General features: G+C 51.0%; 1 protein-coding gene across 1 annotated transcript in view; it reads right to left on the bottom strand.

Moving 5' to 3' along the window:
- CRY2 (cryptochrome circadian regulator 2) overlaps positions 1–14,223 on the bottom strand; it is a 34,986-nt gene extending 20,763 nt beyond the window's left edge. The window contains exons 1-3 of the mRNA XM_069553985.1: positions 13,950–14,223; positions 3,938–4,046; positions 1,431–1,573 (exon numbers count right to left, since the gene is read on the bottom strand). Coding sequence (XP_069410086.1) covers positions 1,431–1,573; positions 3,938–4,046; positions 13,950–14,173 — 476 coding nt within the window. The 5' untranslated portion in view covers positions 14,174–14,223. The remainder of the gene's footprint in view (positions 1–1,430; positions 1,574–3,937; positions 4,047–13,949) is intronic.
- Between the last annotated feature and the right edge of the window lie 1,974 nt (positions 14,224–16,197).

Below are 16,197 nucleotides of genomic sequence, written 5' to 3'. Positions count from 1 at the left end.
GTGGCCTTCCTCATCCGCTCTGAGTCCCACCCCTAGGGAGAAAGGAGGGGGCAAGGGAGGCTACGTCTCCATGTTACTGAGAGGGAAATGAAGCCCAGACTGCTGGAGCAGATGCCTCGGGTGATGGAGCAAGTCAGGGCCAAAGCTGGGCCTCAATTCCAGGTTCCCTGGTGCCGGTGTGGAGCCGCCTAAAGACAGAGACTGACCATATCTCTCTTGTCACAGAAAAGTCCCCACTGGCCTTCACGGTCCTTGGCCTGCCTGTCCAAGCCACAGGGCGCCCTGTGGACTGTCTCTACCCCAGCATAAGCCTCCAGGAAGTTCTTTGATAAGAGCTGCAAACGGGTTCCTTGGTTGGAAATTCATTCTCTCCTTGGGCCCTAGTTACTAGAACAGAGAGGTGGGGAACAGCCTGTCCCTCCCTAAATCGGAGGCTCGGGGTTCATAGTCACAATTCAATCTTAAAGGGTTTTTTGCAGTTTACAAAAACACAGCTGCACTCAGATAAGAAGAAAAACTATAGGAGTGTTTAAGAGGCGAATTGAGGCTGTTTATGTAACAATGACTTCGGACGGGCGGGAGCCAGACTCCTGGGGCTCCTGTTGGCCAAGCAGCAGCTGACAGCAAGCCCGGACTTGCCGGCGAGTCCCTCTCTCAGGTCCTCTCTCCTCCCCTCCGTTAGCGGAGGCAGAAGGTTGGCTGCTGCCCGGCAGGGCCTCCGGCCGCCGCCTCTTCCGGCACGTGGCGGAAAGAGGCGCTCCACACCCAGCGCCTCCCCCCCCCCCCCCCCCCCCCCCCCCGGAGCCCAGCTCACATGCAGAGCTGTGTGACCCAGCCTCCCAGCAGCCACCACCGGTCTGGGGGAGGTGGGCGGGGAGCCGTGGTGGCGACAGCAGCCCAAGAGGGACAGCCCTGGCGGGGAAGGAAGGGGAGGAGGGGGTTTCCTCCTGGCCTCTTTGAAAGCACAGGGCCCCGCAGCCATCTCTCAAGCCTCCGGGGCAACATCTAAATGCGAGACCTGGAAACCCAAGAGCCAGGGGAGCCCAGGGAACGCAGCTGGGGAACAGAAGCTGCGCCTGCGAGACCAGAGATCCACCGGGAGGGGCCACAGACAGGGCCCCACTGGGGTCAGAGGGCAGTTTCGGAGCAGCAGGATGGAAGCAGGAGTATGTGGGGTGGGTGGGCCTGGAGCGTGTGAGGAGCTATGGACACCCTGCTTGCGTCTCTCGGGCCTAATGAGCCTCTCTGCACCCAAATCGGGTAAGCTCTACGGGCCCCCACTCTGACCTGTTCTCCCCCGGCTCCGAGAAAACGCCAGGCCCCATATGGCAGGGGGCCCTACTGCTAAACCTCTCTGAGTTCTGCTCAGCAGGGCCCCAAACCACCAACTCCCACAACGGGCAAGCTGAGCCCTGGGACCCGTCTCTTACTTGTCCAGGTCATAGAGAGTATGCGAGTTCTCGGTGACCACCTCCACACCAGCCTCCTTGGCCATCTTCATGATGGCTGCGTCCCGTTCTTTCCCAAAGGGTTCAGAGTCATACTCAAAGGTCAGGCGGGTCACCCCCCATTCCTGTGGGGGAGAGAATCTGTAATGCTCACCACTGCTGGGGAGAAGGAAGCCGGGCGGGCACTCAGCTCCCTGCCGAGAGGAAACCAAGCACGTGGGGAGACCCGTCAGAACAAACTGCGGACAACGACTTGAACCAGAAAGCCAACCATCTGAGGGCCTTCGAGGTTTGAGGAGGGCAGGCCCCTGAGGAGAGGCCAACAGCCCTCACCAGTGGAGCCCGAGGCTGGCGGTCCCTGTGGCATGAGAGAGGTGGGCAGCTCTGGGCGCCACCAGTGTCCTTGTGGGAGAAGAATACAGCAGGAGGCTATAAATACACGCTCCCAGGGGAGCCCCCTGTCCCAGAAAGAGGCAGAGGATCGCCACCTCCCGCCTGCTCAGCAGCCTTTCCCAGAGCTCCTGGGGGCCCTGCAAACTTCTGGCCTAGTTTTCTTGGCAGACTTGTGCTACGAGAAGTGTCCTCATGGTTTCCATGGCAACACTCCTGCGGCCAGTAGCAAACAGAGCTAGTAGGCTCCAGCTCTCAGACAGCTGGGAAAGGAGCAGCCGCCCTTGGCCCAGAGGTCAGAGAAATCAGAGCAGAGGGGCCACATATTTTAAAAGAAGGGGATTCTTTTCCAGGTCTTTAGTCATGTCTGGTAGAAATCTCTGTATTTCCTAGCAAACCTGGGAGAAAGCAGCCCCATGAAAGGCTGCACCCTTTCTGGAGCCCACAGAAAGCCCTAGAGCATGCAGCTAGCAGGAGGGAACCACATTCCAGGCCAGGTCTCTGGCCACGGTCCCTGAAAACCCTGAGCCCTTGGGGCGAGTGTCCTGGCCATGCACACGCCGGTCCAGCCTCGACTCGGCCCTGCTGCCTCTGGGTCCTGTGCAGAGCTGCTTATCTCTCGTCCAAGGTTAAGGTTGGCACTAAACATTTATTGGGCACTTACTAGGAGCTAAGTATTCTGCTTAGCAGTTCATACTATTATGAACTATGAATAATAATCAAGGGTTACTATTAGATGACACCTTCTCCAAGAAGCCTCCTTGGCCCTCTTCAGAAAGATTCTCTGGCACCTGCCCGTTTTCCATCACAGCAGTTACCATATGGCAGGGAAGCCACCCACTACTCGCTAGTTTCCTCCACTGGAGTGTGAGTACTGGGAGCAGTGATCGTGTCGCCTCAGTCTTCATCATCCTAGGACCCGGGATGGGGCTGCGCACGTAGCAGAAGCTTAATAATATACAGAGAATGGCGCTCTGTCTATATCTCTGGGCTATTAGTGGGCTGGCCTCAGAGGTGCTGGGAGGTGGGGCAATGCAGCAGGAGAAGAGAGGCCTGTGTGTTTAATGGTATGGTGGTCACGAACACAGCTCCGGGCTCACAGCCTGGGCTCAGGTCCCAGACTGCTGCTCTGAGCTTCGCAGGCATGGTCAAACTATTGCTTCCCTGTCTGCAGGACAGGGACAGCAGCACCTACCTCTGAGGGCAGCGGCAAGGAGTACAGGCATTAATGTTCATAGAGCACGTACTGAGAACAGCGCTTGACTCACAGTCAGCCCTCAGTGAATGCTGGCTCTTACCAGCACTGTGTGATTTGTGCATGTTTGTCTGTGTGTGGGGGTGTGGGGAGGTGGGGAGGTGGGGAGGTGAAGTGAATGCCGAAGTATTTACTCAGCTGCCTGCCTCGACATTCAGTCTTTCCTCTTGTCTTTTCCCTCCAGGAAGAACAGGAAAGGAAGCGGGGTGCAGAGAGGCATAGAAACAATTGTGTGCTGATGTCCTAGAGCCCTCTGTTCATGAGCACGTCTGTCTTTTTAAGACCCGTTTGGGTCTTAAAAAATGTGTATTATAAAGGGTTTGTGGGGGAAACTGGGCTGGCTACCTGATACAGCAACCAGAGGCCTATGTGGTACTGAAATGAAGATTTTGTCGATCATTTACAGAGGAGGTAGGGACACTCCCTTAAAGAGGCTGATTTTTTTTTCCCAATAAGAGGAGCAAAGCAAGAGGGGAAATGCCCCTAGACAAACAGGAAACCTCACCCTCAAACTCCTGGTGCAAGAAGAGCCCTAATAAACCTTGCTGGCTTGAACCAGGAAAATAGTTAAGGGAGCCAGGGGTGTCTGGGGTGAAATAAGTCGCTACAGCCCATGTCTGAACTGAGCTGGGAACTTTCCAGCAAGACACCAGATTCCCTGATGTTTTCCTTAACACAGTTTCCATTCTGTGGGCAGCTGACCAGCTCCATCCGCTCCCAGCTTCCCTAGCAGCAGTGGTCAGCCCAGCCCTGACTGTCTCCACTTCTCTCAGTCAGAACGTCGTTTCATTCAGTCCGCGGGGGGCAGGCGCTCACCGTCTTGTCCCGCACTCTGCGCACGTACCTTGAACAGCCTCGGGAACACGTCAGCCGGCTGGCCCCGGACCACAAAGAGGCGGGAGTTCAGTTTCCTTAAGCTTCTGTCCAAATCTTCCAGAGACTGAAGCAGGAACCTGCAGAAGCCACGGAGTCCTTGTTGGTGGTAACATAACAAACAGCCACTTCTTCCCAACAAAGCGGCGAGAACCTTGTTTATGCCAAACCAGTAGCACAGTTCTCCTGGGTTCTTGTCCAGGCGTGATGTGGTGGGGGGTCAGGGCCACCTCCGCTGAATCCTGCCTTTGCCATTACTAGCTGCGTGGCTTTAGGTAATTACTTAACCCCTTTAGCTTCTTCCCCCCTAATCTGTCATACACAGTTGGTGTTAGTACCCATCGCATAGAACTGTTAAGGAAAGAAAGCCAAATAATGCAGAAGAGCATTCAGTACAGACCCCAGAAGAGAGGAACCTGGGGGAGTGTGAGCTGCTCCTACTCGAGCCATTCCTCGCGATCAGAGGCAAGTCGCTTACTCCCTCTTGGCCTCAGGCCCTGGGTGTAACTATCTGCCCATCACTAGGGGACTGTGAGAACCACAAGGGAGAAGAGATGGGGGAGCCATCTGAGAAGCAAGGGCAGTCCTGTGGTATGTAGGCAGAGGTCCCATCAGCAGAGGAACAAGACTGCAGTTGTCCTGGAAGGTCTCATCCACCCTGGTCCGACAGACTCCCTGTCTTTCCGCACTCACGCTCTGGTCTGTGTGGGTGTCTCCTGACACAGCCCTATGGCCTGGGCTGGGTCCCCAGCGTTTCATTTGGCAGGTAGCCCCTTCCTCAGGCCTCTCCAGGGCCCTGGCCATCAAGTTCTCATCCCAAGAGGGAGAAGGTATGTGTCTGGAGGATTCCCTCCCATGCATCCATGGCTGTGGGACTCCAGAAACACAAGCCACCTGGCCTGAGGGCTGGATCAACGTGGGACAGGGACAGGAAACGACCATTGCCTGAGAGCTTTCAGGGTCTGTTTACTTTACAGGACCACAAAAATGTATTACCTGCACAGCTAGGCAAAGGAGACAAGGAAAGATATACTCATCTGAATGCAGAGTTCCAAATACTAGTAAGGAGAGATAAGAAAGCCTTCCTCAGTGATCAATGCAAAGAAACAGAGGAAAACAATAGAATGGGAAAGACTAGAGATCTCTTTAAGAAAATGAGAGATACCACAGGAACATTTCATGCAAAGATGGGCTCAATAAAGGACAAAAAAGGTATGGACCTAACAGAAGCAGAAGATATTAAGAAGAGGTGGCAAGAATACACAGAAGAACTGTACAAAAAAGATCTTCACAACCAAGATAATCACGATGGTATGATCACTCACCTAGAGCCAGACATCCTGGAATGTAAAGTCAAGTGGGCCTTGGGAAGCATCACTATGAATAAAACTACTGAAGGTGATGGAATTCCAGTTGAGCTGTTTCAAATCCTGAAAGATGATGCTATGAAAGTGCTGCACTCAATATGCCAGCAAATTTGGAAAACTCAGCAGTGGCCACAGGACTGGAAAAGGTCAGTTTTCATTCCAATCCCAAAGAAAGGCAATGCCAAAGAATGCTCCAACTACCGCACAATTGCACTCATCTCACATGCTAGCAAAATAATGCTCAAAATTCTCCAAGCCAGGCTTCAACAGTACGTGAACTGTGAACGTCCAGATGTTCAAGTTGGTTTTAGAAAAGGTAGAGGAACCAGAGATCAAACTGCCAACATTCGCTGGATCATGGAAAAAGCCAAGAGAGTTCCAGAAAAACATCTATTTCTGCTTTATTGACTATGCCAAAGCCTTTGACTGTGTGGATCACAATAAACTGTGGAAAATTCTGAAAGAGATGGGAATACCAGACCACCTGACTTGCCTCTTGAGAAATCTGTATGCAGGTCAGGAAGCAACAGTTAGAACTGGACATGGAACAACAGATTTGTTCCCAATGGGAAAAGGAGTACGTCAAGGCTGTATATTGTCACCCTGCTTATTTAACTCATATGCAGAGTACATCATGAGAAATGCTGGGCTAGATGAAGCACAAGCTGGATTCAAGAGAAATATCAATAACTTCAGATATGCAAATGACACCACCCATGGCAGAAAGCAAAGAAGAACTAAAGAGCCTCTTGATGAAAGTGAAAGAGGAGAGTGAAGAAGTTGGCTTAAAGCTCAACATTCAGAAAACGAAGATCATGGCATCCGGTCCCATCACTTCATGGCAAACAGATGGGGAAACAGTGGAAACGGTGACAGACTTTATTTTGGGGGGCTCCAAAATCACTGCAGCCATGAAATTAAAAGACGCTTACTCCTTGGAAGAAAAGTTATGACCAACCTAGACAGCATATTAAAAAGCAGAGACATTATTTTGCCAACAAAGGTCTGTCTAGTCAAGGCTATTGTTTTTCCAGTGGTCACGTATGGATGTGAGAGTTGGACTATAAAGAAAGCTGAGTGCCGAAGAATTGATGCTTTTGGTGGTGTTGGAGAAGGTTCTTGAGAGTCCCTTGGACTGCAAGGAGATCCAACCAGTCCATCCTAAAGGAAATCAGTCCTGAATATTCATTGAAAGGACTGATGTTGAAGTTGAAATTCCAATAGTTTGGCCACCTGATGCAAAGAGCTGACTCATTGGAAAAGACCCTGATGCTGGAAAGATTGAAAGTGGGAGGAGAAGGGGATGACAGAGGATGAGATGGTTGGATGGCATTACTGACTCAATGGACATGAGTTTGAGTAAACTCTGAGAGTTGGTGATGGACAGGCAGGCCTGGCGTGCTGCAGTCCATGGGGTCACAAAGAGTCGGATACGACTGAGTGACTGAACTGAACTGAACAGCTAGGCATGATCACCTTTCTGAGAAATTCATCAATACTTTTTTGGGTGGTGGGGGAAGGGTGCTCACCATGGGGCATATGGGATCTTACTTCTCCCACCAGGGATCAAATCTGTGCCTCCTGCATTGGAAGCATGGAGTCTTACTGCTGGGCCACCAGGTAAGTCCCCATCAATACATTTCATGACCTCTATTTTATCTTTAAATTAACAGTATAAACAGATTAACTATTCATGTGGTTCAAAATTCAAGTTACAAAAGGGTACACAGTAAAAGAAGTCTCCTTCTCCTGCACCCCTGGGAATTTTATGCTCCTCTCTAGAGACAACTAATGTTATCAGTACTATTATATGCCTGAGATGCTAAGCATGTTTTCTTTTGAATTCTCTCAGCACATTTTGAAGAAAAATACTACCCTTTTTTATAGATGAGGAAAATGAGCTAGAGAGGATAATAAATTTGCTGAAGATCACAGTTATTGGGGACAGGTTCCTACCCGACACTGTTGGTCAGACTCAAACCATGTTTTCTTCCTTAAGCCTTCTAGCGGCACATCAGACACTGCTCCAGGGGCTGAGATTCTTGTAAGCTTATGTTATGACGAACACACACCAGACTCCAGGTGATCCACTGACCTGCTCTTCTGCAGGAAAGAGGCCCTGGCAGGTGAGCTTGGTTCACAGCCACCTCCTGCTACCTACCCTGGGGTCTCCCACCCAGCCTCGTCAACAATGGGAGTCACTAGAGTCTACTTTGAGCACAATGAAACCCAGGGGATCCTCCGCCGCACAGCACAGTCCCTTGACTGTGGGAGCCTTACAGAAGCATTGACTGTTCTCAGGCCCCCCTGCCGCCTCTGACGTCTTTGATATGACACTCCCAGGCAGTGAATGCCAGAGATCCACATTCTGGCACAAGATGAGTCCTGGGCTCAGCCGGAAGCATTGTGCTAGCTGAGGAGCAGGCAGGGACTCTCTGAGAGGCTGCAATGGGAGACTGACAGGCTGAAAGCCAGAGCTCCGCCTCTGCGAATTTCTATTTTTGAGCACTGACACCCTTAGAAAAGCAAAGCTGAGACAGTGACGCACTGCACTGCACTCGCGCTGGCCTCCTCTCAGGCCTCACCCTCCTCTCAGGAGGGAAATAAGAGAGATTGCTTCCATGCCACCTGCAGGATGCCTAGGGTAACTGGCGACTTTCAGACTTCACAACCTCTAGACAGAGGCTCCTCCATCTGCGCCTCCCAGAAATGTGCCTGTCTTGCACTTGGGGGCCCGCATCCTTCACAGTCCACTAGGCTGAACAGGACGCTGAAGCTACAAACAGGACTGGCATGCACGTGAAAGCAAGGTTCCAGCTGCCTTCTGTAGACTCTATTTCTAGACCTCATGTATTTATTTGGCTGTAAGGGGTATTAGGTGCCACACCATCTTCACTGCACCGTCTTTTGTTTCAGTGCATGGACCCTCTAGTTGTGGTGTGTGGGCTCCAGAGAGAGCAAGCTCAGTGCTGTAGCCCCTGGACTTTGTTGCTCCATGGCACGTAAGATCTTAGTTCTCCAACGAGGGATTGACCCACCGTGTGTTCTTTGCTCTGCAAGGCGGATTCTTAACCACTGGACCACCAGGGAAGACTCTAGACCTCATTGATCAAAAGGAGAGATTCCTTGCAGCACCTCTGAAGTACAGATGACCCAGTGAGAACCCTTTCTGACAAGAGAAGTCTACAGCCAAGGCAGGCAGCAGAAGGCAGGACTCCGAACTCAGCAACCAAACGATGGTAATAGTAACAGCAGTAACTAACATTTCATGAGCATTTACAGTGAACCAGGTACTATTCTCCCTGGAGGAGGAAATGGCTACCACTCCAGTGTTCTTGCCTGGAGAATTCCATGGACAGAGGAGCCTGGTGGGGTACAGTCCATGCAGTTGCAAAGAGTCAGACAGGACTGAGCACGCACACACAGGTTCTATTCTACCTGCTTTACATACATCACCTCATTTAATTCTCATTTTACAGTTGAGGAAAACTGAGGCACAGAGAGACTAAGTAATCTGTGTAACATCATTCACCTAACGAATAACCAGAATTCAAACCTGGACAGTGTGGCTTGGTGTCTGCATTCGTAACCACCAGGCTCCAATGCCTCACAACCAGTACTCACCCCCTGAACACTGAGGCCAACACTTTGCTACCAAATCCTTGTTCCTTGAGGGGGATCAAAACAGTTGTGAGTCACCCAGAAGCTTGCCAAAATGCAGGACCTCAGGCTCCCTCCGAGACCTCCAGAAACAGAATATGCATTTGTAGCAAGCTCCCCTGGTGATTGCTTTGCACATTAACGTTTCTAGCTTCTATTGACAAGCTGCCTGCCTTGGCTTCTAGTTTGTTTTCACTTAAGTTCCTCTCTTTGAGATCCTGGTTTTGGCCCTCTAGAAATGCTATTACTTCCAACTCCCCTAACCCCCAGTCAAGCCCTGCAGAGGGCTTCTCCAGACAGGGAGGTCTCACGATGACCTCCAGGAGCCCCAGACTCCAAGCAGAGAAACTGCAGCCGCGGCTAGGGCACTACCCGAGAGGCCTGCCAAGAAGGAATGTGGAGCAGTGCTGCTGCTGGGCAAAAGCGCCCTGGTGTTGGCGGGCACATTCTTTCACCAGAGAGAACCTTGGGCCTTTGTGCTCCCCTAGAGCCCTCCTCTCCATGCGGCCAGTTTCTCTTTACTCCAATGAGGGACGACTCCAGAGAAAACTGGCCTGGGCACTGGAGGTGGCAGTGTTTGGGCAGCAGCTCACCCTTGGCAGCTCCCAGCCGAGCTCACACGGCCGACATTCAGAGCACACAGCCCTGTGTGAGCGGCTCATGCTCACCCTTTGGATCAGACGCCATGTGCAGCTCAGCTGCATTATGTAAGTGCCCTGCAGTCAGAAGCACAGCAGAGGAAACCAACTTGGGATTTCCAAAAATACTAAGAGGACAGTAATTCAGGGACTCCATGGAGCTAGCCTTTCAAAACAAGACAGGCAAATCTTTAGGCAAAGACTTCTCCAGAGACAGCAGATTCTGTATTGAGAAATATTTTTGTTTATTTGTTATTAATAGGAGGAAGGAAAATGATAGTGAACTCTTTTTTGGGGTCCAGATCGCCCTTGACCAAGTCTCCCTGTTTCAATCCAAGGTTATTTAACTGTAATGATGATACTGTTGGCTGGCCCAAACTGGCTGCATATGGCATTAATAGAAATTAACTTCTCCTAAGGGCTGCCCGGGTGATGCGGTGGTGAAGAAGCTGCTGCCAGTGCAGGAGACACAAGAGCCGAGAGTTCAATCCCTGGGTCTGGAAGGTCCCCTGGAGCAGGAAATAGCAACCCACTCTAGTGTTCTTGCCCGGAAAATTCCATGGACAGAGGAGCCTGGCAGTTTACGGTTCATGGGGCTGCAAAGAGTTGGATATGACTGAGAGAGCACGTGCACACACACACACACACATCTCCTGGAAATGGGACGAACTGAGAGAGTCGCACTGATATATAGACGTGGGCTGTTGATAAAATAGCTGGGGAGAAGCTGCTGTGTATAACCCAGGGAGACGAGCCTGGCGCTCTGTGATGACCGAGAGGGGCAGGATGGGAGCGGGGTGTGAGAGAGGCTCAAGAGGGAAGGGATATATGTAAACAGATAGCTGACTCATGCTGTTGTAAGCAGAAGCTAACACAACATTGTAAAGCCATTATACTCCAATTAAAAAAAAAAGAAATTAAGAGTGCTTAGGCCAAATGGAAAAGGACAACCCAAACCCACAGTCCATAGCAGGGATGGATCTCTATGTATCACTTCGATAAAAATATATTTATTCTTCCCTAACTTCAAAGACAAAGATGAAGTTCAAAGTTTTCATGCCTTTGGGGCAGATGGAAACATTTTCTCAGCAGTAGAACAATAAAAATGACTCTGCTGGGTACAGAGAAACTCAAATTCCCTACCAGCAGACCACAGTTTGCAATCTCCTTCTTGCTGGCCAAGCTCCAGGCAAGAATCACCCAACATGGGCAGTGCACACGTGTTTAGCTCCCAGCAGTGGGAAGGGAGTTGTTCTTACCAGGCATCCCAGGTCACCTTTTATTAACTGAGCAATTTCAGCTGATATTTTATTTCTGCCAACTCCTCCTGTCCCCAAAGTTCCTGACGACAGGTGCAGCACAGAGCCAGAGTAAACGACAGAAATAAAGGCTGAGGTGAATGAACTGTTGCCCAACACCTGTCTCAGTTGTAGTAGGGAGAGAAAGGTAATTAAAAAAGCAAAAAATGCAGAGGCTTATTTGGAGTACCCATTTTAAAATCTAGAAGCAGTTCACACCCCACCCCCCCACCCCCCCGCTTTTTTTTTTTTATTCTCACTGCAGTATGTCCTTCCAGAGGCAGTAAATTTGGGGTAAGTAGGGCTGGGGAAAGTGGAACAGGGCTAATTAGTACTTGACAAAAAAAAGTCCTGAGGTTCAAATGCTACCATGAGCCATAAACTTCCCACCGCCACCAAGGCAAGGGGTGCGCTAGCCCTACTCCTATGCTAATAAATCTACATATTCTCGGCTGCCTTTCTCTGTCCATTTTGACTCTTAGAAAGTGTCCTTCATGGTTATTTTAATCTGATTTATCTGCTGAAGAACGCAGTGTGGGAGTCAGTGTAGGAAGTACAGGAGGATAACAGAGACACAGATTGTGACCCCCTGGCCTCTGGCAGAAGGCCTGGAACCCACTCTTCCGCGGAGGCTTCTCAGAAGCAGCAACTGAAGTATTTGCAGAGCTAGAATGTTCTGCTGTGGCACAGTTCTCCCAGGTCACTTCCAGATCCAGAAACAGCCACTGGAAGACTACACCTATTGTAGTTATGCAGAGGTGCGTCCGGCTCTATCTCTCCCTCAACCCCCAACAAAATGCACAAAACCGCCTGCAGTTCTGCCTTCACGCTGAACCTGGGAGCAGAGTATGGTGGGGGTGGTATGAATGCGTCTGTGTCCAAACCCAAGAGCAGTGATCGTATTCCATCTACTTTGGGTGACTTCACCTCTCGTCTGATGCCAAAACAAATCGCACTTCTTGCCAATGAGCTGCAACACGTATCCCAAGTTGTCAGGCTGGGGTTCTCGGGCCAGTGCTTCTCTGGCTTTGCTGCACATGACAGCTTTAAAGACCCTAGTGCCCAGGCCATAACCCAGAACAATGGAATGGAACTGGGAGAGAAGGGGACCCAGGCATCTTTCAAAGGTCCTTAAATGATTCCTGTGCGCCGCAAGGTTAAGAACCACTGCCCTAGTATGTCCCCCGGTTTTATTTATTTCATGGCATCAATTCTACTAAAGGAAGGCTGGTTACTTGTCTTGTGCCACGAAAACATAGGCTCCGGGCGCTCTGGATACCACATCTGTGTGTCCACTGCTGTGTCCCTAGCAGCAGTGCCTGGCAGATATTAGGCATTCATTAAATAATTGCTCCATTAACATCTGCATTCCTGCATGGCCTCTGACTTCAGGATTTGACCCGAGCATCTGAGTTTAATCAGCAACAGAGTTTTCGTAATTGATCTGTGACCTCCACTACCACAAAAGTATAGGCAGTCCTATGCAATGTCCTCCAAAACCTAATAAAAGAAGAACCTCCTTCGTGACAATACAACCAGCAAGCAGTCTGGATTCTATTTACTCTGCCTGGCACGCTGCCACTGGGAGAGGGGCAGAGTCTGAGACTCAGTCCATGCTAGGGATGGCAGGTCATTTGAGAGTGTTTGTCAACCCCAACCTCCTATCTATAGAAACTGGAGCAGAGGCAGAGCAATACAGCAGCTGAAAACTGTGTGGGCAGGCTCTCCACAGGACTGTTTTTAGTGGTTCTCTCAATACTATATTAAGTGGGGCGGGAGGGGCACTGAATAGACCCACTGCTGGGGGCACTCACTCTCCTCGCAGGGCACACACCTTGGAAAGGAAAGAATGGTGGAGAGCCGGCGTATCCCGGGAATAACTCTGCCCCTTGTGCAACAAGGCCACAAGCAAATATCCTCCAGAATAATGCAAACAAACCAGAGGACTACTGCAGGGCGTGTTGCACACAGATGGGAACACAGTGTCTCAGAACCCCTTGGTTTCAAACACTGCTTAGAGAGAAAGCACATCCACTGCCTCTTTGTTCATCTTTTCCCATGATCCTGTCCACTCCATCTCCTGGGTGTCATCAAAGAGGGGCCCTCGATACCACTGCTTTCCTGCTCCCTATCTCAGCACGTCAGCTGATAAAAGTCTAATTCACAATCGCTCATCCGTGCTTTAAAATCAGTCTTGAGAGAAGAAGAGGAAGGAGGGGACATTTTTGGTTCCTTTCTTTTTTTTTTTTCCTGGCGAGTCCATAGCTGCTGAGGGAATTCTCCAAAGTGGGTTAAGCACTGTTCTCTGCTCTCTAGCTCAGGACAAAGTGTCTCTAACTGAACATGCCCTTGAGCCTGGCACTTTGCTTTATCTGATGCTAAGCCAGAGTCTCTAGACATCTCCCAGAGACAGGATGATCTTGGTGGAGGGAAGGCAGGATGGATGAAAAAAATGGATTAAAAAAACCCCCGGGGCTTAAAGATGACCTTCAGGAGCTGGGCAATGCGCTCTTTACTTGAAAAACGCAGGCATCTGCTGTGCTGTCAATTCAGGAACCCTCCCTGTCCTCACCCCACCCCCACCCCGCCCCAGGTTCATGCCTAGACAGGAGTCCCTATTCTGCCACTCACTGGCTGCAAGTCCTCGGGCAGGTCAGCTTGTCTCTCTAGGATTCGAGTCTCACCCGTACAACGGGGATCATGATCTGTCCCACAGGAACGTCGTGAGGACCAACCAAAGAGGGCAGCACCCAGTGCGGACCCGCGGTGTCAGAGGCTAGCCCTCCTGAGGCTAACCCCTCGACCCCAGGCCATTACTACCGGGACTCACTGCTTCCCCGGTCCCGGCTTCTCCCCTCCGGGCACCTGGCTCCGTCGCCCTGCTGCACCTCCTTAAGGTCGGGGTCTTTCGGCAGAGGCGACTGGGACCAGAGCCTCCGCTTCTGAGGGTGGGTGCCCCAGAGGCCAGGCTGCGTGCTCCGGGCCCAAGAACCGCGCCCCCGCCCCGGGGCCCCCCTCACCTCCATCGGTTGATCCCGACTGAGGAGGAGGCCGCGAACCAAGGGTCGAGGATGTAAACGCAACGCACGCAGTGCGCCCCGCGCACGGCCGCCAGCAGAGCCGGGTTGTCATGGAGCCGCAATCCCTTGCGGAACCAGTGCACTGAGGAGGCGCCGTCCCCACGGGGCGCGGGCGCCTGGGCCGCCGCCGCCGCTGAGGCAGTCGCCGCTGCCGCCGCCGCCATCACCGCCCTGACTGCTGGAGCTGCCACCGCCCCGCCCCCATAGGCGCCGCGGGCCTGGCCCCCGGCCCGCCCAGTGACCTATGACGCCACGGCTCCTCCCTGGGGCCCCGCCCCACGACCCTGGAGCGCCTCTGCTATTGGCTGAGTGCCTCTCGCCGGACGATTGGCTCTGAGGCGCCCTGGTCTGTCCCCGCCCCCTCACGTTCCCGCCATGTGTGGGCTCTCTGGAGAGGAGCCCTAGGGCGAGATAGAGTGGTGCTTCCCAGGGAGGTCTGGGCGTGGACGGTGTCTGGAAGGACAGTGGATCCCAGACGTCTTGCTTGAAGCTGTGCGGGCTGGCGGGGTTGCTGTGACTCCAAAAAGTGACTAACAGGACGAACAAATGGCTGCCCTACGTCATCATCGTCATCGATAGCATCGTCACCTACCTCACTCTACATCGTTACATTTTACTACAGCCACTGTTTATTGAGTGCATCTTTTAAGCCAAGCAGCATGATAATACCCTTACACTGACGCGTGGAGAGGTGCCCTGCTGTGCAGCAACAGATGGGTTGGGAGTAGGGACTGGAAACGTGGAGGATGTGATTTGAGGTAGTAATGATGCCTTCAGATGAATTTTTTCCGTTTGTTCTGTGTTTAGTAGACTCAGTGGTACCTCTGTATGCAAAGCACTGAACTGAAGTCTGTGTGAGATTGACAAGTGGGGCCCTCTGCTTCTGGGGGTCATCAAATGAATCTGTCTCAATTTGGCCCTAGGTGTGCCTGTGCTCAGAACACTTCCTGAACTTGGGAATGAGAAATGAAGGAGTTTAGCAATATAGCCAGCAATTTAGCAGCATTACTTGGAACAACTCTGTAAACCACAGTGTTATTGCAATCCTAGGCTCTCTCATTGTCAGGGCTTTGTACAAACTGTTCCCTCAAACCTGGATCACATACCACACCCCACCCCCTTTCTAATTTCAGTTTGTCCTGTGTCTCTGCTCAGTGTGACTTCACCAGGGCTTCCCAGGTGACTTAGTAAAAGAGAATCCACTTGGCAATGCAGAAGACATGGGTTCAATATCTGGTCTGGGAAGATCCCCTGGAGAAGGAAATGGCAACCCACTCCAGTATTCTTGCTGGGGAAATCCCTGGACAGAGGAGCCTGGTAGGCTACAATCTAAGGGTTGCAGGGTCAGACACGCCTTAGCGACTGAACAACAACAAAACAACGCTGTTCAGCGTAGAGGTCGTTTGCTGTCAGTGTAGACAGCACATCTCACTCTGTGCTTTTTATCACTGGCCTTATACATGATATTGGAATTTCTCATCTGTCTGCCTCATTAGATTATAATCTCCTGGAGGGCAAGGACTGTGGCTCATTTACAGTTATATTTCCAGGATCTAGCTCAGTGCTTGGCACTTAATGCTCAAGGATTATTTGAGTAAAAGTTAGACAGGGACTAGAATCTTAGGTTGCCAGGAACATTAATGGTCTATCCCAGTCCTGACCCTGTTGTTATTTTTAACTCTTCTCTCCAAAGTCTTGCTGAATAATGAGATGCCACCTTTTGTTATTTTTTTAAAAAATTTATATAATATTTAAACTGAGACATAGTTGAGCATTACTTTCCTTTTGAGACTTTTTGTCCTGTCTTCTAGCCCCTTTTGCCTCCACAAGGAGTGGAACAGAGAGTGGAAGGAGATTGTTCTTTCCTATAGCCTCAAAGATGGGTATTTGCTTCTCCTCTGAACTCCCATGATGCTTTCGCTATAGAGCATGAGCTCTGTGAGGGCAGGGACTGCATTTATCTTGCTCACCAGTGTATTCCCTGCACTTAGTTTGGTACCTGACATGCAGTGGGTGCATAAATGTTTGCTGAGTGCCTGGGTGATCATCATTTATCTCTCTCTTTTTTTCTTTTTTAGTTGACATGTCTTGCAAGTTTGGCAGTTTATTTGTTGAGGAAATAGGGTCATTTTCCCTGCAGAGAGCCCACATTCTGGGTTGTTCTCATAGGCTGCATCTCTGAGAATCA

This window comes from Ovis canadensis, chromosome 15, assembly GCF_042477335.2.
Source record: "Ovis canadensis isolate MfBH-ARS-UI-01 breed Bighorn chromosome 15, ARS-UI_OviCan_v2, whole genome shotgun sequence".
Taxonomy (NCBI): domain Eukaryota; kingdom Metazoa; phylum Chordata; class Mammalia; order Artiodactyla; family Bovidae; genus Ovis; species Ovis canadensis.
This window is presented reverse-complemented; position numbering and strand designations above follow the sequence as displayed.